This window comes from Lepidochelys olivacea (assembly GCF_965140295.1).
Source record: "Lepidochelys olivacea isolate rLepOli2 genome assembly, chromosome: 11".
In the NCBI taxonomy this organism is placed as follows: Eukaryota; Metazoa; Chordata; order Testudines; family Cheloniidae; genus Lepidochelys; species Lepidochelys olivacea.
Genome location: NC_140421.1, coordinates 60,614,077 through 60,641,786, shown reverse-complemented (window position 1 = coordinate 60,641,786; position 27,710 = coordinate 60,614,077). Strand labels below are relative to the sequence as shown.

Here is a 27,710-nt window from a genome sequence, read left to right as displayed (position 1 = left end):
GAATCTTCATCTTTCACACTACTTAAACTTTGCAACCACATCTACTACATGTTTACATTTTGTTGTGTTTTACATTAGAACTAAAGGAATCTGGATAAGAATTACTTTCAGAAGTGGATATTTTGAAATTTTGGCACTACTTTCTAAGCTATGCTCTGGTAAATGGTTCTATTTTATTATGTATTGAGAAGTGAAAAAAAGTATATTTCTCATTTTAGCAACATCCAAGGAAAATGGGGTTGGATCACCTTACCTATATTACATAAATGAAACGCTGATGATTGCCTGTGTGTCTGATAAACATGTGAGAAAAACTAAATTTTCTCATGTTTATCAGACATACAGGCAATCTTCAGCATTTGATTTATGTGATTTATAAATTTTCTCTTTGTAAAACCTTAAATATTGCTATCTGGTATGTCAAATCCATGTAGAATTCCTAACAGAATTTCAACGCCATACAGGGAGAGGTTCTAGGGCCAGAGGTGGACAAACTACGGCCCGCAGGCCACATTCAGCCTGCGGGACCGTCCTGCCTGGCCCTTGAGCTCCCGACCAGGGAGGCTAGCCCCCGGCCCCTCCCCTGCTGTCCCTCCTCCCCCGCAGCCTCAGTTCGCTGCGCTGCCAGCGCTCTGGGTGGCATAGCTGGCTCTGGCCAGGCTGCACAGCTGCGAGCTCCTGCCGCTCTGAGTGGCATGGTAAGGGGGCCGGGAGGTCGGATAAGTGGCAGAGGGTTCTGGGGGGCAGTCAGGGAACAGGAAGCAGTTGAATGGGGCAGAGGTTCTGGGCGGGGGCTGTCAGGGGACGGGGAGGGTGGATAGGTGTGGGAGTCCCGGAGGGCCTGTCATGGAGCGGGGGTGTGGATAGGGAGCGGGGCAGTCAGAGGACGGGGGGGTTGGATAGGAGGTGGGGTCGGGAAATGGGAGGGGGCAGAGAGGGGACAAGGAGCAGGTCGGGTCCCTGGGGGGAGGTTAGTGGTGGGGGTCCCAGGAGGGGCCTGTCAGATGGGTCAGGGGTTCTGCGGGGGTCGGTCAGGGATGGGGATCAGGGGGGTTGGATAGGTGTGGGAGTCCCGGGGGGGGCCTGTCAGCATGCGGGGGTGTGGATAGGGGGCAGAGCAGTCAGGGGACAGGGAGCTGGGGGGGGGGGGTGGATAGGAGGTGGGGTCCCAGGAAGGGTAGTTAGGGGTGGGGGTCCTAGGAGGGGGTGGTCAGGGGACAAGGAGCAGGGGGGGCTGGATGGGTCGGGGGTTCTGAGGGGGGCAGTCAGGGGGTGGGAAGTGGGAGGGGGCAGATAGGGGGCAGGGGCCAGGCTGTATGGGGAGGCACAGCCTCCCATACAGTTTTGCAACCCCTTGGGCCAAAAAGTTTGCCCACCCCTGTTCTAGGCTAAACCAAGAATCAGATGTGAACAAAGAAAAAGTCTTATTAAAAAAAGTAGCCATTTTCCAGAGGTACACTATTAATTTTATGTAGATATGAATAATCCAGAACTCCATATTCACAAAATGCCTTATTTACAAGGGCATTATGTGGTCAGGGAAGAAGGCTGTACTGAAGTATAGACTAAGCCATTAAAACTGCAGGAATTTTCTACCTCTTTTTGTTGAGGAGTGATTCAACAAAATTAGCTCCAGATTTCCTGTCAGGTCAGGTTCTTGGGAATGACACTAGCCATCTCAAGGCCCCACTATTTCAATTTGCTGACAGGACAAAAAGATGCTGGCATAGCAATCATGACATGGATTATTACAAATTGCTCTCTTACAGTCCCCTTTCTTTTCTGTTCTCTGACACTATGAAGTTGGGTGGTGTGAAAAACGTACTGCAGGCAAGAGCTGCTGATAGTCACAAATTACACAGTTAAAAAACAAAACAGATTAGAATCGTTTGTGAAGATTCTAGTGAGGAAACTCATCTTGCACAGAAATCTTTTCTCTTATTTTAATTCTCACTCTTTTCTGTCAAAGTGAAGGCAATGAAATTTCATCAGTTCAGATTTCTGGAGATTATTGGCAGTACTGTTATCTAAATCTTAATCAAAGCAGCATCTCTTTGGTTTTAGCTGCATCTTCCTACTATCACTTATGCTACAAGGTATGGTCTCTTCACACTATAAAGTTATTATGTTGAGCAGTCTGTTTACAACACTGTCGTACCCCAATATGCTTATCAAGGTGGTCCAGTATTGCTATGTAGATTGAACTGAACGTGTTTTAATCACATTCCTGAACTTTACTACAGCCCTACAAAATCGAAGACTGTACCATGTTCAGGGAACACATTTTGGCCCCATATACTCTGACCAAACCATACTGTGCTTTAAGTGTTTGGGCACTACTATGTAGAACTTTACAATATATTGTATACAGAATCTAAAATACCCTTTTCACAGTGGGATAAGAAGGGTGCTCGTTATAACCATATTTATATATAATTGTTGCTAACGGGGTTCTAGCATGGCTTCCCTGATCAGAATGAACAGTGTATTTTTGACAAATAACCCCATGACAGACAACCCAAGGGGATAGCCGAAGGTACCATCTGACTTGCGTGCACCTTAGGGAAAATAACCCCTGTCCACAAGAGGCAGAAAAACCGTGCTAGAATTCGTTAAGCAACAGCCATATTTGAACGTTCTTATAGAGCTTGCATAGTTCCAATCCCAGTGTGTATAGGACCTAAATGATTTGAAAGTACAAAGCAAGATAATGTATGACCTCTGTGAAAGAATAAAAACAGCAGTGAAGTGCCAATGTACTTTAACAACAAAAGCACAGTATAGCTTTAGGTTTCTACCAATATTCCACAGTAGCATGAAAGAGAGGTCTTTCTCAAATTAATTATACTTAAACCATGAAACCACGTAGGTCTAGGAGTTTTGACTTACTGAAAGGTGTTGTATCAGTTGGGTCAGGAGGAGGAAAGTTTTCAGTGAAGTTGACATTACACAAGTCAGTGCTGCAGCAGCAGAAGCGATACGTTCCATTCTGAATCAAGGAAGGGGTGGTTGTTACTATACACTCCTCAAAGTGACACTCCTGTGGGTCTCCTATGTGAGACCAGCATCCTGCAAAAGGAAGGAAGTGAAATGGTACCAAATGGTACCAAAATTGATTTTGCACCAGTGTTTACATCTGTATTTAATAAATATAATTAATAAATATAATTAATTAACTATTTCTCCTCCTCAACCTCTCACTCTTATCAGGCTTCTCTTGTATAAGCCTACTTTAGTCTCCCCTATCTTAAAACAAAGAATCTTGGCCTCCCCTCACTCTTAAAACTAATCACCTAGCCTCTCTTCCTCCCTTCATCTCCAAATGCCTCCTATGTGCCATCTACAACTGCACTCTGGAGTTCCTCTTCTGCAGTTCCATCCCAGACACTCCCCAAACCTAGCATACATCGTCTATGCTTCATTGAAACTACTGTCACCAAAATCTCCAGTACTCTCTTTCTGGCCAGATTTCAGGGCCAGTACTCCATCTTTCTTTCTTAGATCTATGCCTTTGACACTTTCTCCTTGAAATCTTGTCCTCACTCAACTTTTGTAACTTCATCCTCCCTCTTCTAGCTCTTCTTCTACCCTCTCTAATCATATTTTCAGTGTTTCATATGGTGGATCCTTCTTATCCAGCAAACTAACTTTCAGTGGGGTTACTACATGGCTCCATCCTTGGGCTTCTTTCTTTCCTTCCACAGATGAGTAGGTTAATCTTACCTGTTTGCAAGACTTCAGCTACCACCTTCAGATTAATGACTCACAAATTCACCTCTTCTCCCAGAACTGTTCTCCCATTCACCAAAACCCACATCTTTACCTATTTTTCTGACATCTCCTCACAGGTGTCCAGCTGTCACCCTAATCTTTCCCCTGCAGATCCTCCCTTTTTCCTATATTTCTGACACCACGGGCAACAGTACCATCCCCTTAGTCACCTGGGCCCACAAACTGGATGTCATCTTTGTCTTAGCCCTCTCTCTAACGTCATAAAATCAGGCCATGTCTAAATCCTGCAGGTTATTCTTATGTAATATGTATAAAATTCTGTCTTTTCTTATCTTGTGTCTTGACAAATGCAAGTTCTTCCTCTCTGGTATTCATTAAAGCAAACTTGTCTCATTGAAACCATACAAAATGCTTCTGTTAAGATTATCCTCCTGGCTTGCTGCTCTGACCACATTACCTCACTCTGAGTTCCACCAGCACTACAAGAAAAAATTTCTTGTCTTTAGTTTGAAAGCCTTTCAAAATACAGCTTTGTCTTCCTTAACAGCTCTAATAATTTATTGCAATGTTTCCCATCACTTTCCCTTCACCACTGTTCCCAACCTTCTTCCACTTAATTCCTTTTCCTATGCTCTTATTTTTATGTTTACTAACTCCCCTATTCCTGCCATTATCCTTCATCCAACCTCTACCCCAATTAAAATCCACCAAAATATATTAAAAAAACCCAGCTTAAAATAATAATAGCAACTGACTGGAACACTGCACATTGTGTCTTTAAATATGAAGTGCTCAACTCTTCCCTCTGTTATGCTACCTTCGATTGGATTCATCCAGTGCACAGAGCCCCTTTGCAGTGGAAAGTCTCCCTGGAGAAGGCCATTCAATAGTACGAGACACCCACAACCATCACCCCTTCCAGGACATCTGCAGTAACCCAGTGCTGCCCAGGAGGTACACTGGCCACAATTTAAAACTGTTCTCCCTGGTAGAAACGCTAGAGGACAAAAGAGCAAATATCCTTGGGGTAAAGGCCACAAAGCATAGTTGCAGATTACAATCATTTGCATGATAAGGCAACTATGTTGCCAGCAGTAGTGACTCAAGCCCCAATCAATTCCTCTAAATATATTAAAAATTTTGTGGAAAAGAACATTTTCTGTATCCAGAATGGATTAAAGTCCTATTCAGATACCTCTAACAACTAATTAAAGAGAAACAGAGATAATCTAAGTGAAAGATTAAATTAATGTTCTAGCCTTTCAACTCTGGAGATTGGGAACACATCTTGAGTTAGGTTACAAGAAAAAAATACGTGGTGTTTTTACCTGGTTCCCAGTGATATTTACACAGTTCACTAAACTACCACAGTGTGGTTATCTGATGTGATTATCAGTCTCTAATGAAAAATGACTTAGAAATGGCCTAAAAATTCTACACCTGGATTAAATGGCATTTGATCAGAGTAAATCTGACTTTTACTGTAGCTATGAATCTCTTAACATCCTTGATCACTAAATACCAATTCTCTAGTGAGCAAGATTAGTTGATTAGTGAAGTATTTTTCAGAAAATTATAATTTTGTGACATATTTATTATATTCATGTATAGAGTCCTTCATAATCAAACATATACAGTCAATGTAAAATGAACATCTCTGATTAATGAGAAGTTTACTCTCTATCAGGCATCTTGCCAACTTAGTAAACGTACTACAATTCACCCAGGAAAGCAACTTTAATCTTGACATGCAGGGTAATAAGGTGTTTTATGCCTAATTTGCCTTGAACTATGCACTGAAAATGTACCTATTAGTCTTTCAAAGCACTTTTCTTTTTTCAAAAGGAACTTTCTGTTCACACCTAATAAACTGCTATGCAGTAAGTTTCAGAAAAAGAAAAACAAGATTTGTCTAATTGTTTAGCAAAAAAAAAAAAAAGAGCCTCGCAACTTAAACCCTTCATACCAACAGGTTACTTCTACACAAAAGTATTAGCAAAGTTTAACTGTTACTTACCTTGTTTTACTAGATGTATGTCTCCTTCTCGTGTTTTTTCCCAAAGTCCATAGCAGGTGCTGCCTTTCATACACAAAATTGTGCCATTCTCCTGAGAGATTCGACTCTCGCTGATTCCATGGTCTTGTTGATATGGGTCCTTAAATGCACACAACCGCTCCTCACTCTGGGTAGCTTGAGAAGAAAAGAAAACAAGAAAATCATTTCTAGATTGTAACCAATTTTTCATTAATATGTCTGCATATGTGCATACATCGTAATCAGCCCATGGGTCTCGCACAGAAAGGGTGATTTAGGTCTTTCAAAAGTAAAAATTCAAGAGCATTTTGTTCTTGGCATATGAACATCTATCTTTTAACCTGTAATCCCGCAGTCACAAACAAAGCTAAGGTCTACCCCAAGGTTAATATGATGACAACAAAAGAAAAACATTACTAAGTGCATTAAAAAAATTTAGATTTCCGAAACTTTACAGGTACGGAATACAAATGATTTCAACGCACAGTGTGCATCAGTTGTGAGGCTTCTCCAGCCTACCTATTATGATTGCTCGATAGTGATGTGGTACACATCCTTTTGCCAGGGCTGAGTGTGTTATCATTTAATTACTTCCAGATCCTTTTGGCATCAGGAGCTAGATCAAGCTGAACTCTGATGGGCTCCCACTGGACTAGCATAAACAATATTGGAGTGGACTGAGTCACCAATGGGTGGTGGTTATAAGAGGCTTGGGGAGGCTAAGCCTTCCCAAACGGGCAAGAAATGCTGGATGCAGCGCGCCTCCTTTTGGAGGAGTGCTGGCCCGCCACCTTCGGAGCAAAGCTGCTGGTAGCTCGTGAGAAGTGGGGGGCCACCAGCGCCCAGACCGTTGCCCTGCCCTCACTCTGCCCCGAGACCCGGCCCTTGCTTCGCCATTTCCCCCAGAGGCCCCCTTCCCACCCTCCGCTCACTCCTCTCCGCCTTGGGGGAACGGGGCAGGAAGAGGTAGAGTGGGGGTAGGGCCTCAGGGCAAGAGGCCAAGCAGAAGCAGGGAGTGGCTTTGGGAGGAGGAGGCCAAGCAAGGGTGGAGCAGGAGCTGGGGTAATGATCAGGGCACCAGTGCCCCGTCCCCACACACACACACTTCTAGGGAGCTTCCAGGGCTCATGCCCAGCCATCCCAAATGAAAGAATCACATGTTGCCTGTGGAATCGCCCATTCAATTTTCTTTTTGTCTCCACTCTTCCACAAATCTATTCCATTGGGACCGCTTTCTTCTCCCCAGCATCACACCTATTGCTGCCTCTGCACACCCCGTTTAGCAAAGGGTGCCAAGAAAGAGCATTAGCAGCAGAGTGGAAATGATACGATCCTGTCCAATGCTTCTGGGTGAACAAACGCTGACAGGAGCAGCAGCACATGCACAACACTCTCCTGTGGAATTCACAGTAGGATATTTTAAAAATTCAGTAAAAGAGGATGAAAATGAATACCCTGATCCTATGCCAAATTATCTCTTAATCTTAGATAATTGTCATTAGCCTTCTCTGAGTATATATATTCCTTTTAGAGTTCATATTAAAAGATCAACAAACTTTAAAATATTTGAATAGCTAGGAATTCAAAGGTTTTATCCACAGGATTTTTGTCCTTTTTTCTATTTATATAATCACCATCACTTTCATAAAGGCATAGTTCATGATACTAAGCCTATATCATACCTTCATTAGTAACAGAAAACAAATATCTTTAAGGAGGACCTCAGTTGAAAGTCAACAAGTGCAAAGTATCTAAATTAGTTCCATTTTTACAACACCAACATACTTTTCTTTGAAAGTGATTTTGTGAAAAGGACACACTAAAGTTGATGCATAGGAACATGGACACATGAATTCAAACACACTATGATGATAACGGTCTACACTATGCTCCGTAGCAAAGATAATGTCCTATTAAGAATTTGCACTACACATCTATATGTAAGCAGCTGTGATCTTGGCTCTTTCAATTCCAGGAAGTGATTACTACTAATAGGATGCACTGGTTAGACAATAGACAAGTGACCTTTTGGGATAATTAACTCTGAACTTTAAAAAAAAAATCATTAAATTGTAAATTATTAAATGCATTTATTTTGCTGGCCCACAAAGATATATGTCTTTATAAGAATGTGATGAATACTGCAGTAACATTCCCATATTATAACCAACCCAAAAGTGTTTATAATTGTTTGGTAGCAATAAGATTAAATAAAATCTCCAGAACTGGAAGTAAGCTACTCTTAATTATAAAACCATAAACATGCACTAAGGGGTCAAAAACTCAAGATATTCCTGATCCTGAGAACCCCACATAAAGGTAGAGTGCTAAGCAAACTAGCCTATAAATAATAATCCCAGCAACACTTTGTGGTATCTGTAAATATTACATTACACACAAAAATAACATTAAAGTTGCAATATCAACAATAAAGGTTGCAAAATCAAGCACTCAAAGGTTCAGAAATGTCTGTTTTAAGGTTATCTGTGCAACATTAAATTGGCCCCTGTCATAAATATAAAGGGAAGGGTAAACCCCTTTGAAATCCCTCCTGGCCAGGGGAAAGCTCCTCTCACCTGTAAAGGGTTAAGAAGCTAAAGGTAACCTCGCTGGCACCTGACCAAAATGACCAATGAGGAGACAAGATACTTTCAAAAGCTGGGAGGAGGGAGAGAAACAAAGGGTCTGTGTGTCTGTCTGTATGCTGCTTTTGCCGAGGACAGAACAGGAATGGAGTCTTAGAACTTTTAGTAAGTAATCTAGCTAGGTATGTGTTAGATTATGATTTCTTTAAATGGCTGAGAAAAGAATTGTGCTGAATAGAATAACTATTTCTGTCTGTAACTTAAGGTTTTTTGTAACTTTTTTGTAACTTAAGGTTTTGCCTAGAGGGGTTCTCTATGTTTTTGAATCTAATTACCCTGTAAGATATCTACCATCCTGATTTTACAGGGGGGATTTCTTTATTTCTATTTTTTATTAAAAGTCTTCTTGTAAAAAACTGAATGCTTTTTCATTGTTCTCAGATCCAAGGGTTTGGGTCTGTGGTCACCTATGCAAATTGGTGAGGCTTTTTATCCAACATTTCCCAGGAAAGGGGGGGGTGCAAGTGTTGGGAGGATTGTTCATTGTTCTTAAGATCCAAGGGTCTGGGTCTGTAGTCACCTAGGCAAATTGGTGAGGCTTTTTACCAAACCTTGTCCAGGAAGTGGGGTGCCAGGTTTTGGGAAGTACTTTGGGGGGGAAGGACGCGTCCAAACAGCTATTCCCCAGTAACCAGTATTAGTTTGGTGGTGGTAGCGGCCAGTCCAAGGACAACGGGTGGAATATTTTGTACCTTGGGGAAGTTTTGACCTAAGCTGGTAAAGATAAGCTTAGGAGGTTTTTCATGCAGGTCCCCACATCTGTACCCTAGAGTTCAGAGTGGGGGAGGAACCTTGACAGCCCCCTTCTGCATATGTATTATTATATACATATATATATATATGTATTATACAATCTTTAATTACAAAACAACATACTACTATTTAAACAGAACCCCGGCCCTCATTCAGTGTTCCAGATGGACGATGCTCACTTAATGAGAGCTACTCAATATTTTGTTTTCTGCTTATTGTTTACTGTGTGACCCAGATCTTATTTACTGCACCTTATTCAAATTCTACTATGAAGAATTATTTTCCTCTCTGGCTTTCTTATGGTACTCATCACTATATTAGCCGAGTGCTTCACAAACATTAATTTATTTATTTTCACAGCACCCTGTGAGGTGAGCTAAGTTCCATTTAAGCTGCACAGTCGTGCAGCAGGCTATCATGGATCACAGAGGTGAGGAGAGACGCCTCTCCCCTGGCCCTGGGCTGCTGCTGTGAGAGAGGGCTCAAGGGAGTCCTCTCTACCTCCGCAGACCTGGGGCAGCCTGCACCTCAAACTCCTCATCCCCAGACCCACCCCAGAGCCCGCACCCCCAGCCAGAGCAGTCACCTCTCCACACCCCAACCCTAGCCCCGAGCCCCCTCCTGTCACCCCAAACCCCTCATCTCCGGCCCCACCCCAGAGCCTGCACCCCCAGCCAGAGCCCTTACTCCTTCATACCCCAACCCTGAGCTCCCTTCTGCACCCCAAAACCCTCATCCCCAGCCGCACCCCCAGCCAGAGTCCTTACCCCTCCACACCCCAACCCTCTACCCTAGCCTTAAGCCCCCTCCCACACTCAAACCCCTCATCCCCAGCCCCACCCAAGAGCCCACACCCCCAACCAGAGCTCTCACTCCCCCACACTTCAACCCTCTGCCCCAGCCCTGAGCCTCCTCCCACACTCCAAATCCCTCGGCCCCAACCCCACTACTCATCACCTCCATATTGGTGCATATTACAAAATTCATTCCACACATGGATGTAAAAAATTAGAGGGAACATTGGAGGTGAGGTATTAACCCCATTTTACAGATGGGGAACAGAAGCAGGGAGAGATTAGGTTCAGAAGTACACACTAATTTTAGGTGTTCAATTTGAGACACCTTGGACTACATTTTCAGAGGGCTTAGCATTATATAGCACTTTCTATGTTCAAAGCACAGTTCCCACTGATGTCAGTTGCAGCTGGAACTGCTTTGCACTTCTGCAAATCAGACCCCTGTGTCTCAGGTCAGGTGTGATGCTATATATAGATGAAAGATGACCATTTGTCTCATTGTTGATACCACTGTTATACAGTTGCAACAAATCCTGTACAAAGTATGTCATGGAAAGTGTCAATGGAAAAGTTATGATTTGCTAAATATGATTATTTTGTTTACATGCATGTATCATCTTTCCATCTGAAGTTATGAATATTAGCTATGTACTTGCATCTTAAACATGTGTTGTATCCCTGGGTGATACCCACCAGATAGAATTTACATTAGGGCTAGATAGCTGTGTGTTGATGGCCAGCCAAGGGCACTCCACTCTTATAATGAGCCATTGAAGAAACTCATCCCATCCAGATAGCTCTTCCTGAGGGTACCTCACACACCAAGGAGCCAATGTCCACCTCCTGTGACTCAGCAAAACATGAAGGAGCATGTGATATGCTCATGTGACTCTGGACTCCATCTTGGGTCAGTAAATTTCCATGCATATGGCAGAGGATATAAAAAGACACCTAAGACATCTCCATGTTGCCTCTTACCTGCTCTAATTCTCTGGACTGTGGATTTACAACTAAAAGGAGCATCTTGAACTATGGACTGAGAACCTTCCAATTGTTTGGAAGTTACCAGAGAGACTTTACAAGCCAGCAGTTTATCCCATCACTGCTACAAACCTGATATAAAGACTTTGCAATCATTAGTATGTATATGATCTATTAACCATTTATCACACATCTTGAATACTGTATGCAGATGTGGTCGCCCCATCTTCGTGGAATTGGAAAAGGTTCAGAAAAGGGCAACAAAATTGATTAGGGGTATGGAACGGCTTCCGTATGAGGAGAGATTAATAAGACTGGGACTTTTCAGCTTGGAAAAGAGACGGCTAAGGGGAGATATGATAGAGGTCTATGAAATCATGACTGGTGTAGAGAAAGTAGATAAGGAAGTGTTGTTTACTACTTTTCATAACACAAGAACTAGGGGTCACCAAATGAAATTAATAGGAAGCTGATTTGAAACAAATAAAAGGAAGTATTTCTTCAAACAACGCAAGTCACCTGTGGAACTCCTTGCCAGAGGATGTTGTGAAGGCCAAGACCATAACAGGGTTAAAAAAAGAACTAGATAAATTCATGGAGGATAGGTCCAGCAATGGCTATTAGCCAGGATGGGCAGGAATGTTGTCCCTAGCCTCTGTTTGCCAGAAGCTGGGAATGAGCAACAGGGGATGGACCACTTGATGATTATCTGTTCTGTTCATTCCCTCTGGAGCACCTGGCACTGGCCACTGCCAGAAGACAGTATACTGGGCTTGATGGACCTTTGGTCTGACCCAGTAGGGCTATTCTTATAACTTTCTTTTTTTTAATTAATCTTTTATTTAGTTTACTAAGGATTGACTGGCAGCGTGATATTTGGGTAAGATCTGAGATTCATAATGACCCAGGGATTTGTGTCTGATCCTTTACAATTAGAAAGAACCTCACATATGGTGAAATGGGTTTTCAGTAACCTCTCACTATATTAGATTGTGCTGCCTGGCTGAGAGCCGAGGGCTGGAATATCTAAAGGGGTCTGTGTTTGGCTTCTGATTAACCAGTGTGGTACTGCAGACGCTCTTTCATTACTGGTTTGGTGAATCTAATTACAGAGCAAACCACCAGATTTGTGGATTGTCTGTCCTATTTCTTACAATCTGCCCTGGGGGTGGCATTCTCAGTGTGGCCTATCCCAGGCAGATCAAGCACCAGAAAATGAGGAACACACAATTAGTGACCACCTACACGACCCTGATTCACCCCAATAGCAGGTCAACCCTGTGCACTGAATGGGAAAGGGGTCCTGTGGGAAAAAGTAGGATATGAAAATATAATGAAAGATTGTATCATAATACATACACACAAGGGGGCCAAGTTAATGTTGCACAGGCAGCCTTAAATTTTGGCATTTCCTAACTTGAGGGCTTGACTTGGGAACCTTAATAATGTTCTTTTTAACATCAGGTTATTTTTGTGTATAATGTTCTAGGTTTTAACAAAATATTAATTGAAAATACAGAAAATCCATCATGTTGTATTGTACTGTACTGACAACCACATGGCTCATCAGCAGGGTGAGAACCTTTAGATACACCATGCAGACTTAAGCTGAGTAATTGATAGTAGTAGGAGGCTGTCATCCTCTTTGTAGAACCGGCAGCAGAGGGGGATACAATACTTTGCCAGTAGGCTTCACAGATATCTGCTGACAACAGCAGAATAGAAAGACTCAGGAATTTTTCTTGGGGCCACTACAGGCTCTGTAGGGAAGTGTGTCTAGTGGGCACAGTCTCTTCTGCCCATTTCCCCCCAAGCTTGACCTCCTTCTGCCTTATCTTCCAAACTGTTCCTGTCCCAGTCCCATCTCTTCCCCAACCTAGCTTCTCATCCCAGTCCCATTCTCCACACCCAGCCAGTCCTAGTCTCTGCTTCTCATTCCAGTTCCAGTCTCCTTGCCCAGCAAGCCTTAGCCTCACTCCTCTAAACTCCCCATCCCAATCTTAATCTCATTCCTTCAGACTCCCCATTCCAGTCTCCTTGCCCAGCCAGTCCCAGTTCCTCTCCGCACCATCCTAACCTCCACCTACTCCACCCTCACCCATGTTCACCATCCCCACTCCCTCTCCAGGAACCAATCTCCCTCTATGGCTCTGTGATCCCTCTATGGCTCTGTGATCCCAAACCTCTCCCATGCTCCAGCTCCTTGTCAGATCGGTCTCCCCCTTCTCCACCTGATCTCTTTCCCTCTACCCCACTAGTTCTCAGTCTGTCTCTTTAGCCAGCCAGTCCTAGTCTCCCCGCAGCTTCTCATCCCATCTCAACCCCATCCCCCACCTCCCAGTTCCAGCCTCTTTGCCCAGCCAATCCCAGTCTCCTCCCTCCAGCTGCCAATCTCCTGGCTCATCTAGTCCCAGTCTCCATGCCCAATCAGTCCTCGTCTCTGTCTTTAGCTCCCAGTCCCAGAAGTCTTGCTCAACCAGCCCTTGGCTCCTCGTCCAACCTCAGTCTCCCTCTCACATACTGGCTCCTAGTCTCTGAGCTCCCAAATTCATCCAGGTTTCAGAGTAGCAGCCGTGTTAGTCTGTATCCACAAAAAGAAAAGGACGACTTGGGGCACCTTAGAGACCAACATTTATTTGAGCATAAGCTTTCATGAGCTACAGCTCACTTCATCGAGCTGTAGCTCACAAAAGCTGTAGCTCATTTCATCGAGCTATAGCTCACGAAAGCTTATGCTCAAATAAATTTGTTAGTCTCTAAGGTGCCACAAATCCTCCTTTCCTTTTTTCAAGTTCATCCACTTTCCCAGCCAGTTCCAGTCTCCCCTTTCCGGCCCCTTGTCTCAATCTACTCTCCCTCCTCCCGTAGGTCTGGCTCTTGTCTCATGTGCATTTGAATTAGACTGCTTCCTCCTCTATGCAGCTTTGGCAAGTGTGTGGGTCATTAAGAGCACAGGCAACACAGGCTCTCTGCCCTCAGTATAGGGGCCTGGACTGCTCACAGCAGCCCAGAGCTACAACTGCAGGGAAAGGCCTGCTCGGGCCTGGGCTGGAGTGTACATAATGTGAACAGGTTTCAGAGTAGCAGCCGTGTTAGGCTGTATTCACAAAAAGAAAAGGAGTACTGGTGGCACCTTAGAGACTAACCAATTTATTTGAGCATAAGCTTTCGTGAGCTACAGCTCACTTCATCGGATGCATTTAACTGAATGCATCCGATGAAGTGAGCTGTAGCTCACAAAAGCTTATGCTCAAATAAATTGGTTAGTCTCTAAGGTGCCACAAGTACTCCTTTTCATAATGTGAACAGAAACTTCTGAGAAGTTAGCTGCTAATGTTTTATTAGTCTCTAGTGAATGTGTGAACTGCAATTTTTCAAAAGTTTAGAAGTTAGCCAAATTGGAGTAGATTTTCATGAGGAAAGCAAATGTTACATCCCTTACACAAAAGCCACTTCCCCTTACCAAATTTGAAGTCTCTTCTCTGAAGAATTGGGCTGTTAGAACTTCTCAAATATATTTTTAATATGGGGAAAACAACATTTTCACTAGCCTTGTTCTTGGAAACAGCTGAACTGCTTGACTGATATGTTGTTTTTTAAATCCAGCCCAAGGCAGACAACAGGTCATGGAAAATTTCAGCCCAAATGGTTAAAATTTGGCAAAGTTATAAGCAACTGAAAATAGGGTCTTATAATGGGAAATGCTGAACAACCTGAATAACTGGCAGTCCTACCAGCCTCACCCATAATACATTGTTCAGCTACACTACAAGTCCCTAATTAGAGTTCTACAAGGGACATACAACACTTAAAGTGGAGTTTATTATAATGTGAATATGCCAAGCAGTAGTATGAGCCTGAAAATTCAGTTGGCTATCTAGTATTTCATATATATCCTTTTCTTTTCAAATGAGGATAGTCACATTGCTGAGGACAAAAAGGTCCTATATTATCGACTAGCATATGCTGCCCTGAGAAGTACTTGCCAGTCACATGCAGTAGTTTTATTCACAGGAACAGATGCTTCACGCCTGGAATACTCAGCTGTCCTGCATTCTCTGCTCCGTGACATGGGACTGGCCAAGGAAACAAATGTATGAAAAGATGGTACAATACTATCATTCCCAAACTGGTGCTAATTGCCTTGTTGAAAAGTAAAATCTGAGAATTATCACAGAAACACTGAAATGTATGACTTTCAACAGGGAAGGGGAAGAAATCATGCATCCTTGAGAAATTTTATCTTCTTCTCGGGAAAACCCGCAGACTTTAAAATTAGTTGCATGTGGTAGCTGAATACAGCTAGGATCACATGAGAAATTTTTTCTACCTTCCCAAGTTGCTACTACATGGGACCTTCCTAATAATTAGCCTTTACTGTGAAAAAATTTAAAATATGGGACGGACAATGAAGCCACCCAGACTTTGTTTCCCTATAAAAGAATTCATTATGGCTAGTTTAAGGAAGTGGCTAGTTTACATGAAGTAAATCCAGAAAAACTGCGAGAGTGGTTTAAATGATTGAAAGGCTATTATTTTTGCTTTCTACTCAGAAGTTTAAATATTTTTATTTGCATTGTGGTAGTACCTAGTCTCAGCTAGGTTGGGGCCTTCACTGTGCTTGGCACTGTACAAACACAGTAAACGACAGTCCCTGCACTAAAGAGCTTTCTTTCTAAAAAATAAATATATTCTCCTACACCAGGGGTCTCCAAACTTTATGAGATGAGGGCCATATTAGATTTTTGAAGGGGCTTCACGGGCCGAAGCGACTGCGAAAGAAATTAAATATATGCAAATCGTTAAAAAAACAACACTACTCTACTGTGTCTGTATTGCACTAAATTCTAAATCAGGCTCCCCTTTTGGGTCTGCTCTGCCCCGTGCCTGCTCCCTTCTCACTGTGCCCAGTAGGCATGCCTGCTCTGCTGAAGAAAATGACAAAGGATTGAAAGTTTGGCTGTATTTTGGTAAGAGAAGCTCCAGGTTCCCATTGTTGGTTGGGACTGTTTGGTTCTATTAGTGTTTTAGTTAAAATTTTAACCATCATGAAATTGTTAATTTCCATCTTCTTTACTCCATTTATTGGAGATGTAATTAAGCATCTGGCTTCTATTTTTACTCTAAGGCAGGGGTCCGTGCCTGCTCGGCTGCAGCAACTCTCCCGTAAGTTCACTCCCCTTCTGGGGGGGACACTGGCTCCCGGGGGCACTCACCCCCTCCGCACAGCTTAGCTACCCCCCACACCCGCGCAAGCTACTGCTGGCAGCCCCTCCCCGTGCCTGCTCGGCCTGCCTACTCAGTTGCAGCCTGCCTGTTTGCTTCTCCCTGTGCCTGCTTGGCTGCAGCAACGACTCTCCCCTAAGCTGGCTCCCCTTTTGGGGGGACACTGGCTCCCAGAAGCACTCACCCCTCTCTGCACACATGAGCTGCTGCCGGCAGCCCCTCCCCCTGCCTGCTGGGTGTGCCTACTCAGCTGTTCCCTTCTCCCCTGTTGATTGGAGGGCCGGACAAAGGGAAGCCCCGGACCGCATCCAGGTTGCGGGCCGTAGTTTCGAGACCCCTGTCCTATACAAATAGCATTCTGGGGAATAAAAAGCAACTACAAGCACTGGCAATACCAATAAATAGTGGTACAGGAATGAGTGCCTGTTTTGACTAGGTGTGACAAACGGGGAGGTATCTGTACTAGTCTTATTAATGTGACTTGATTTCCCTCTTCAATTTTGTATTGCTGCCTCGAACTCAAAAGGAGGCAGTAATACAAATTTGAAGAGGGAAACCAAGTGCCAGAGCTTGTAGTTGCTTTTTATTCCCAGAATGCTGTTTGTATAGGACAGGGGTCTCCATGCTCTCAGGTTCCCTGATGTGTCGCAGCCAGTTGTGGCCTGATTCCAAATCCAGAGCATGTGTCTGAGACCTGACCCAATGATGTTTCCAAGGATGACAACAATGGCTTGGTGAAGCAGAAATCCAAAAGAGTTGAGACATTTCCCTGAGAAACAAGTAGGAGTTCTAGGGGGAGTTTCATGCATTTCCAGGGGGGTTGAGTAGACAAGGAAAGTAATTTAGCCTTTTTTTTTTCTTTCCCAGAGAAGAAGGAACTGACCCCATTGCCTTCCATTTCTTTTCTTTGTCTTTAAGCACTGAGGATAAAACATATCCAGTGCTGTCTGAGAGGCTCCCAGATCCATCAGTTGATTCAAATGAGTATGTTCCAGGAGCTCGACATGCTGAATCTGGCCACCATGGTAACCATGGATCCAGCAGCAACCACTGGCTCCAAGGAAGTATCAGGACCTTTATCAGACTTGTGAAGAGGTTTTAAGCATGAAATCAACAGCTTTGGATCTGGGGGAGGGTGAAGATCTGTACTACAACCTCAGCCTCCAATGTCACCCTTTGCTGTGACAGTGACTTTGAAAACCAGAGCCTTATGGATATGCTTTTGCACTTCTTTGAGAGGAACCAGAAGTACCGGATACCTAGAACTAGGCTCTCAAGGACTATTTCAACAGAGGCTGACACCTGTGAGGCCAAGTATTTATGCTTGATTATAAATTATCGATGTGGATTCATTGTGATTGGTACCTTAGGTTTGGCTGCAACCAAGGAGGCCAAAACCTACATCGGGGCTTTTCTAAACTTTTTAACCCCTTTGGAGAGTGAAGCTGAGGATGGTCTCCCACCACTTAGGGATTCCAGCACTTTGGAACCAGAACGTTTAAAACTTATTTCAGGAAGTGTTAAGTGTCTAATTTACTGGCATTTTCAAATGTTCACCAACAGACACAAGCAGTTAATAAATTTACACTACTGAACATTTCATGACTAATGTTGTCATATTTTGCTATTTGAATATTTATTATTCCAGTTTCAATGCAGTCTGTTCTTCTCCCACTGCACTCCCCTCTCTCCAGTTTATTCCAGTTTCAATGTTTCTGGATGGCAAAGATAAAAATTTTAATTGTGTCTGTAGTCTGCTAACTAAAGCTAATTTGATAGGGATTTCAGACTCATCCATGTCAGGACATGCTCTGACAAATTAACATCCTGCAATTGCTTTTTTACATGGTAACTCTTCTGCAATTATTTTGTACTATACCAATCATATGTATGTGATTTTTAAAAAAAGTTAAAATAGAAATATCAGTTTTTTTACAAGAATCCAACTTAAAATACTTAAAACATGAGTCATGTTTTCATTAATACCACAGGAAGTCAATTGCATTAGTATTTGATCAACATGTCCTCTCCTCCTGCCTATTCAACACTGTGTGGAATCTGCATTCACTCCTAAGGGAGGGGGAAAGCAAGACAAAGGATTCCAGTGTTGACACTGCTACACTTTAAAGATTCTATTCCTATTTCTGTTAGTGACGCTGAGATTCTATTCCTATTTCTGTTAGTCAGGCTGAAATCAACGTTTGTGATTGCAGGAGAGTAATCTCCGGGATAAGGATTTTTGATATTCCAACTATGTGTGAAAGTCAGAAATGAAAATCAAAAGAAAACAAAAACTTGCAAATAACCCAAAAGGGCAGAACTGCTACATGTTGGTAGTTGACAAGAACAGAGATGATCAGAATGTGATACCTATTTACTGATACTAGTTATATTTATAATGGGACAAGGAGAAGGAGGAGGGGGAAGACCATGCAGAAGAGCAAAGGAAGAAGATATGGCTGTTTGTCTGTATAGGAGCTCTCCAAAAATAGTCTCTGCCTCTACATAATTCCCACTACCCATCTCTCTCTGAAAGAAAAGGAGTACTTGTGGCACCTTAGAGACTAACAAATTTATTTGAGCACAAGGTTCCCTAAGCTACAGCTCACTTGCATCCGATGAAGTGAGCTGTAGCTCACGAAAGCTTATGCTCAAATAAATTGGTTAGTCTCTAAGGTGCCACAAGTACTCCTTTTCTTTTTGTGAATACAGACGAACACGGCTGCTACTCTGAAACCTCTCTCTCTCTCTGGGAATCCCCACTAGATTTGAACAATTTGAAAGCAGATTAAATTTTTGGTTCAAAATGACTTGCCTCTTGAACTAATAAGATTTTAAATTAGGCTAGAATGGTAAAAGTTGTCCCCCTTTTCAGGGTATATGCTATTTTTGGGTGCTTTTGTGCCATTAAGGCATGAACTTGTTTTGGGAACAGTATGAAGACACTTTCACCTCACTAGAAGCACCACGTAGCAGTATAAGTCTTTATACAACTAGTCATTAAAGGGGCACATGTGACTAAAGTAACACATACTAGTACACAACTAAGTTTACTCATTAAATTGTTATTATTTTGACATTTGATGTTCAAAAGTTATTTCAAGAATCATCACTTAGCAGAATCCTGTGTTGATACATTGTATTTTATTGCTGAACAGAAAAGAATGCACTTTAGTAACCACTTGTTTCCTCACACACATGCTTGTAGGTTTCATTGTATTAACATTAAATGTAAATTTATCAGGATTTTTATTACAGGCTAATCTTCACTGAAAAAGTATTGTATCGAGCAAAGAAACAATATTTTAGACAAACACTATCTGAAATATTGATTTATGGTGAAAAACCTTAAATTACTGGTGATCTTAAATGTTGTTGCACTTTAAATTGACCTAAAACCTTAACTAGCAAGATGGCATTAACAGCACAATGTAATATGAATCATGGGAAAGAGTCCAAAAATTAGAAAGTGTTCATTCCTCACCTTTAGCCCAGCTTCCAGGAGGATAGCACTCGGCAGTGTTAGGAGCATTGCAGGAGGATTCCAAAGGAAGCTAACCCTGCTTTACCAGAAAAACAGTCAACTGTGTAACCTGATCTACACTAACAAGGTAAGTCAATCTAAGTTACACTAGTTAAGTTACGGAAGTTACGTAACTTAAGTCGAAGTAGCTTAGACAGACTTACAGCGATGTCTACTCCGCCCTGTGTCAACGAGAGATGCTCTCCCCTCGATATAGCTTGCACCTCTCGGGGAGGTGGAGTACTGAAGTTAAAGGGAGAGCGTTCTGCCATTGACTTACCGTGTCTTCACTAGCCCTGCTAAATCAATACCCTCTGCATCAAATGCAACAGCGCCTATTTAGAAAATAGTGATGACAAACCGTAACAAACCTACTGTGGAAGAGAATTGGAGTTAAAAAGATTAAACAAACAGGAGACTCCAAAGGGTCAGAGTAGTGGAGAAGAAAGTGTTTAGAAAATTATAAACCTTTCCTGTCTTTTAACACAAGGGGAGAAACAAATGTGAAAGTCGTTTGAGTTCCGATTTATATTTTACTACTTTATATTTTCATATGGCTTGCATATTGCAATGTACCAGAAACGTGAGAGTTCATATTTAACGTGAAGGTAATTGGGAATATTTCATTCACATTAGTTCATGCCCCAAATACTGCAAATTTATATTAACAAAAGTTATTTGGATTTATTCTGGCTTTCATTTTGCAAAGCAGCAGCTTCTAATACTTGACAATTACACAAAGCCATCTTGTGAATCCAAACCAGTGCCAAAACTGCAATGATTGGCAGTACCAATCTATATTTCAAAATGATGAAGCGACTGAGAATGCAGACAGCTTTAAATCCTTTAAACTTCATTACAAGATGTTGCCAAACTAAAATAGCAATGAATACTAGAAGATACCATGCCTCTGTTTTCTGAATCTGGATACGTTTTAGACCTTCACACTCTCATACCCATCTTTAAGAAAGTGATTCGTTAGAAGTCTGCATTCTACCCCTCTCTAAGGCAGCCCAGTGTGCAGACTGCATTATCAGCACTGATAGAAATGTTAACTTTTTTGAAAAATAAGATTTCTGTGCACTGGTATCTCAGTTGCTTTTTGAACTATCAATTGGCCACTACTTTCAGGTGAAGAACAGCTAAATGGTGCAATATGGATTTGTCAAGAAGTAAAAAATTGTATCTTTGGCTATGTCTTCACTGTAGAATTAACTAAAGTTATCTACATACACTTGAGTTAACGTCTCTCAACAGTTAGCCTAGCTCAAGTGAGCATGGCCACATTGTGAAATAACACTCGAGGGACACAGAATGATTGGATTTCTACACAAAGTTATTGTGTTAGCAGCTAACAAACTGTACTAACTCAAACTGTAGCCCACATCTTCTGATGAGCCAGCCAACTCAAATTTTCCTACAGAATGTAAAATGTATTGGTTATCAAATTTTAACAATTAGTTTTGTCTATACTTTGTGATTCCCAAATTCAAATTGCTAACTTTGATCATCTTACTACCCCAATTTTTTCGTATCGTTTTGTTTTTCCTTAACACTATTGCTTCCATTTTACTTTTTTTCCTACACAACTTAAATGTTTGTTGTCAATTTGACACAGAAGTCTGTTATTTCCTTTTTCAAACTTCCTGTGTTCTATTTCAGTGTTCATCTTATGAACACATTTGTGTGTAGTCTGTTCAGTCCACTGTAAACCTACGGTACTTGAATATAGTTGTTGACAATTGTTTTAAAATTTGTAACACTAAATACTCCAATTATACTTAATTTACCAGATTTTTAAAAGGAAAGTAATAATTTAGGACTCTATATTACCAACTTAAGGCAAATGTAGGTCTTAATTCAATAAATAATACACCTGGCTTCCAACCAAAGCTGTTGAAGCCTTGAATATTTCATTTTCCTAGCTATCTGTGGCCTTATTCACCAGTTCTGAACCAACAGTAACCTACTTATATAGTTTAACTTGCTATGATTTAACTTGTCCTACTATTTTCAATGCAACTTTGCTATTTAACTTACCTTTCATCAGCTGGTTTATAGGGGTTGTTTGTTTGGCTGGTTGTTGCTATCCTTTTTGTATGCTTATCAACTATGGGTACAGAATGTCTTTCTAACGTTGTGTTCAGGATCTCTCCTAATACCAGGGCTCATTGATGATCAAGCCTCTTTGCACTATGCTCCTGCATTGCAAAATCAATGAACAGCAGCAGGAGTTGTGTCAGGGATGTTTTTAGGGGCAGGCGAAAAGGGTGGTTACTGTCCACTTCCATCTCACTTCTTTTCCATGCGGCTGTTTTTAAATTTTGTTTCTCAGCTGCTGGGTGAAGGAGGGGTGGTAGCAGCGGCCTGAAAACCTTTTCCACCCCAACAGGCAGAACACCTTGGCCAGCCCTGAGTTACAAGCACATAGCATAATAACAGACTCAGATATGCACTTAAACTAAGTAAAATTAAATGCTCTTTTTCCTTTAGTCTACAGCCAATGTTTTTGCAGTTGTTTTATACTGCACTGAATCTAGCCTGGGTATCTTTACCTGGATTGGGAGGGAGGGGGGAGAGAGTCAATCACCACCTAAGGCTTATCTAGATGACTAGTTAGTGTACAGCCAGCTGGGGTACAAACCCACAGCACACTAGTGTACCACATACAAACTGTCCATACAGACCCTACTACTGCACATTAAAGTTTCCTAGTGAACTTTAATCTACTCCACTTTGAAACATAACTAGATTAAAGCGCACTAGAGAACTTCTAGTGTGAGGTAGCAGGGTCCATATGGACAGCTTGTGTGTGGCACGCCAGTGTGATGCAGATTTAAACCACAGATTGTCATACACTGTTTGTCTAGACAAACCCTTGCTTTCTCCCTCAAACTCAATCAGTTCCTGTCCTCCGCGTGCATATTGCTATGCACAAGGCCAGCATAAGGATCCAGTGTTCTGAAATTCTTTTTGCCCATCTACCTCCCAAACTTAACTGATCATTTTTATATTAAAAACAGTGGAAGAAGGAAAGTTCTTGGGTCCTAATGTAGAAATGGAAGTCAGCTACTAGCACTAGGGTCCATGCATAGTTACCAACGTTTAAACAAGTTTTTCAACAATTCTGCAAATAAGCAACTAAACATAGCTTAAAACCACAGCTACAGGAGAGATATGTCCATTCTGGTGAATGTTAGCATCTACAGAATCTGAAGTAACTTCATAGCAGTGTTAAAGGGGAATCAGGTACACATGGAACTTTACATACTAATCACTACATTACCTTGTGAGGTTGGGGTTACTTCCTTTTTCTAGGCAGAGAAACAAAGGTTAAATGGCTTCCCTAAGGCTACATTCATGCAAGGATCAGAATGCATGTCTCTCCCCCGACCTCAATCCTGTGGCTTGTCTGGTACAGTAGGCTGCCTCTCACTCCCCCGCACTTTCCACCACTCCACAGCCAGCGGCCTTTTCAGGTACTGAAATGCAGGAGCTGACTGGAAGAGAGCTTGAACCATGGTGCCACCAGTGACAAGTCACGTGGCATCACCCACAGCTGTGAACTGGTTTGGGGTAACCTCTTAAAAATCAAAGGAACTACTTGTATGGGTTTTACAAATCCAGAAGGCCAGCCCTGAACAGCTGTAACACAGGTGCTGACTTTCCCACTCCATCCCTTCCACCAAGGCCCCCCACCCGCACCTGCCCCCGCTCCACCCCCCCCCCCCACTCCACCCCTCCCCTGAGCACACTGCATACTTGCTTCTTCCTCCTCCACCCTAGAGCCTCCTGCACGCTGCGAAACAGCGAATTGCGGCAGGTGGGAGGCGCTGCGAGGGTGGGGGAAGTGCTGATAGGTGGGGCCCGCCGGCAGGCAGGAGGCGCTGGGGGAAGAGAGAGGTTCTGATAGGGGAGCTGTTGGTGGGTGCTCAGTACCCACCATGTTTTCCCTATGGGTGCTCCAGCCCTGGAGCACCTATGCCTCAGGATCTTTAAGAAAAATAACCTTGAGACTATAAAACTAATCATCACTTTACATTTTCAAAAATATATTCACAGCTAAAAGGGTTATAGCAATTTTTTTTTTTAAATACAAGTTCAGATTAGTCTTGCTATTCAAAAGGGGGTTGTGGAGAAACCACGCTGTAACGCTAGATTTTTCATGGTCCAAATAGCACATATTTTAGTATAGTGTTGCATTCATATAGCATTGATAGCAAGGATAATATTTTCATACGTGCCCAAGTGACTTAGGAGCCTAGGTCCCATTTTCAAAAATGGCATATGCACTTAGATGCCTAAGTCTCATTACAAGTCAACAAGATATAGGCTAAGTGCCTAAATCACCTTTGAAATTGGCAAAAAGAAAAGGAGGACTTGTGGCACCTTAGAAACAAACACATTTATCTGAGCATAAGCTTTCGTGAGCTACAGCTCACTTCATCGATGAAGTGAGCTGTAACTCACGAAAGCTTATGCTCAGATAAATGTGTTTGTCTCTAAGGTGCCACAAGTCCTCCTTTTCTTTTTGCAGGATACAGACTAACATGACTGCTACTCTGAAACCTTTGAAATTGGGTCTTTTAAAATCCCCCCCCCCCATCTCATTTTCTTATGAGAAAGCTAACTAAACAAGGCAAGAAATTTTAACTTGCATTTTATTAACAGAGATAAATCTGAAAAAAATTTCTGGTACATAATTCTTCTCAAGGCATTTTGAATAAGCTTGAGCCAGAGGGCCATTTCAGAGCACCCCCTTGTGGCATAATGCAGCCCTGCAGATATAATGCCCTTAGCTCCCTCTTCTGGCTCTTGTAAAATCTCACTCCCAGACCAGACTATTTAAAGTAAGATACCCCTAGATGGGGTCTCATTTATTGAGTTTCTTACAACATATCACACTGTTCCTTCATCCCTCAAGTCCAACGCTTCTTCCCTTTGATTCAGAGATCTTATTGTTTTCTTTCTGGGGTCTGTTTGTGATACTTCAAGTATATTTCAGCTCCTTGAATCAGGAGTCCAACAACCCTTCTTCCACAGGGTCTGGGCTGCTAACTTGCCTAGGTTTCCCTCTTTAGATAAGGAGTCCCTCCTTCTGGGATTTGTGTGGGATAACTCCAACCTGCTGTGACCCTCACTCAGCTTCTCCAAGCTGTCCCCTCTCAACTCTGTCCTTTCTCCCTAGACTAACAGGCAAGGTAGGCTGGCCTCCTCTCCTCCACTTTACCTTTCTGGAGTGTTTCTTTTATCTCCAGGCATGAGCTGATTTAACCACATAAGTTTCCTGTTATGTGGCTACACTAATTTTCTCCACCTCGGGAGGCAGGTCAATTGTGTCACAGGTGGGGTGGGACCCATTGCCTCTGAAAGGGTCAGTAACCCTCTGGCAAAGCCATTGCCCAGGGCTTCAGAAAGTAGCATACCATAAAAAACAATCCTTCACTGGCAGAGGACTAGACCAGCTGACCTAATGTTTTTTTCCATATTGGATTTCTACCATTTTACACAATAAGATGGATGATGGAATTTTTTACAGTAATTTCTGAAGAGGCTGTATAGTGAGACTGTAACAAAAGTTCTCCAAATATAGTCCAAAGATTCAGTATTTACCAGAAGATTTGACTTTTACTTAAAAACATTCAGCTGTGACTGAACTAAGACATTGGTATAGAAAGTAAAAACTAATCTACTTCTGTGGATTTCCTTCTTCCTCCTTTGTTCCTTTTATAATACACATCTACTGATTTTAACAATACGTTATCACAGGGCAAAATAAAAGGACAAGTGTGTAAGAAACAGATACTGTGGGTAAGTTATCAATCTATCCAATATAGAATTTCTAACTACACCAGGTTTACCAGGAGTGAAAAACCACCCCTTCTCACACATTAAACATAAGATTATCTCACCGTAACTGTGAATGACTGACATGTTCCCTCACACAAACATTCACTGACAAAGAAAAATAGTTCAATGATTTGCAACAACAGATTAAAGCACCAGGGGAGAGAGAGTGTTAACATTACATAATGGATTTTCACTTTTTTTATAACCCTATTTCAGCAGTTATTTGCTTAATCTTATCAGACAGTATCTTTAGTTTTCCCCAAATTATAACCAAGTTCCAATTTATACACTGTACAACTACAAGCTCCATAGTCACACAGGGTCCAGCTAACACTTCCTGCATGGAAATGCCTTGGTATAAGCCACACCATCCCTTTGTAAGAGGTTGTCAATCCAAGAGTCTAAGCCAGAGGTGGGCAAACTGCGGCCTGCGACCATCCTGCCTGGCCCCCGAGCTCCTGGCCGGGGACGCTAGCCCCAGGTCCCTCCCCTGCTGTCCCCCCTCCCCTGCAGCTATGCTGCCGCGTGGGCAGCTCTCTGGGCAGCGGGTCTGTTGGCTCCTGCAGGGCAGCACATCTGGCTCTGGCCAGGCAGCACAGCTGCCAGACATGCTGCTCTGAGTGGCATGGTAAGGGGACCGGGGCATTGGATAAGGGGCAGAGGGTCCCAGGGGGCAGACAGGGAGTGTTTGGATGGCGCAGAGGTTCGGGGGGGGGGGTGGTGTGGACGGTCAGGGACCGGGGGGGGGGCTGTCAGGGGGAGGGGGTATGGATGGGGTTGGGGTAGTCAGGGGACAGGGGAGTTGGATAGGGGGTGGAGTTCCAGGAGGGGGTGGTTTGGGGTGGGGGGTCCCAGGAGGGGGTGGTCAGGGGACAAGGAGCAGTGGGGGTTGGATGGGTCAGGGGTTCTGAGGGGGGCAGTCAGGGGGTATGAAGTGGGAGGGGGTGGATGGGGGCAGGGGCCAGGCTGTTTGGGGAGGCACAGCCTTCCCTACCCAGCCCTCCATATCGTTTTGCAACCCCGATGTGGCCCTCAGACAAAAAAGTTTGCCCACCCCTGGTCTAAGCCCTGTGCAGAGGCCTCTACTGGCCTGTAACAAAATTATTCCCTGGAGCTAAGGAGAACTCAATTACTTGAAAGCAACTGTAAATGAAAATAAAATTTTAATAGTAAAGCCACAAAATACAATATTGTAGAAGTTTCCAATCACACATTGTGTTTAACTACACTCATTTAAGGTATGTATCTAATATTTACAAATTAATGGAGAAAAAAGCTTAAATGAACACTAACTCCAGACTAATACCTTTGTCTTCTGTAATAATCTTAGTTCAACTTCAGGTTTTTACAGCTGGTAAAATTGTTGAAGTATTGTTTGAGCATATCTGTGGGCGTTCATAAGAGATAAGGTGATTTATGCAGGGACATGGCTTTAAACTGTATTTCCTGTATTTTTATGGTTTTGAGTTTTACAGCATTGTGCCTTAGCAACCCTAAGTGTTCACACAGCATTTTTTATATTTGAAGAATATATAATTGCAATCCACACACGTGCATCATGGCTGCCCCAAAAACCTGAAAACTTGAGTTGATCATAACTAGAATGGACACTGTGGGAAAGAACAGGCCAGGCAGAGGGACTGAAGGAAAAAAGGAATACACTGAATACAGTTACAGGGTGAGTCAGAAGGCTGTCTCAGATTTTTTTGACAGTTGAGTGCTCTAAGTCTACATGACAGAGTGTTTGAGGAGCTCCTAGAATCACAGACCACTTCAGGTCACAGCTACCTCTGGAGGTCCATATAGTATTTTACCTTTGCATGTCTTTCTTCATGCCCATCCAACCCAGCTTGAGGTGTGGGTAAAGCCCTGCATAACTTAAAAACTCCACCAGCTTGCAGGAGCAGCAGGAGAGAGGTTGAAGAGATGCACTAGGAATGCAGTAACTTTAAACACAGCTTTAAATCTTTAATACTCCCATTTCACCAGCACTTCCGCAAATCTTGAAATCCTACAGAGTTCCCCTGATACTATGGCTGCCAACTGCAGAGTTCATTGTAAAGCTCATTTTCTGCAGAGCTCTGAAGGTGGGAAGCCCATCTCCTGCAGAACTTCTATGATCCTCAGGAGCGGTTTCCATCCTGCAGACTTTACTGTGGGTGACAATT

At 42.7% G+C, this 27,710-nt stretch overlaps 1 protein-coding gene across 3 annotated transcripts in view; it reads right to left on the bottom strand.

Moving 5' to 3' along the window:
* Nucleotides 1-27,710, bottom strand: part of BMPR2 (bone morphogenetic protein receptor type 2) — a 178,739-nt gene that overhangs the window by 71,535 nt on the left and 79,494 nt on the right. For all 3 annotated transcript variants that reach the window (XM_084643386.1, XM_084643388.1, XM_084643387.1), the window contains exons 2-3: nt 5,750-5,923; nt 2,890-3,069 (exon numbers count right to left, since the gene is read on the bottom strand). In XM_084643386.1, coding sequence (XP_084499512.1) covers nt 2,890-3,069; nt 5,750-5,923 — 354 coding nt within the window. The remainder of the gene's footprint in view (nt 1-2,889; nt 3,070-5,749; nt 5,924-27,710) is intronic.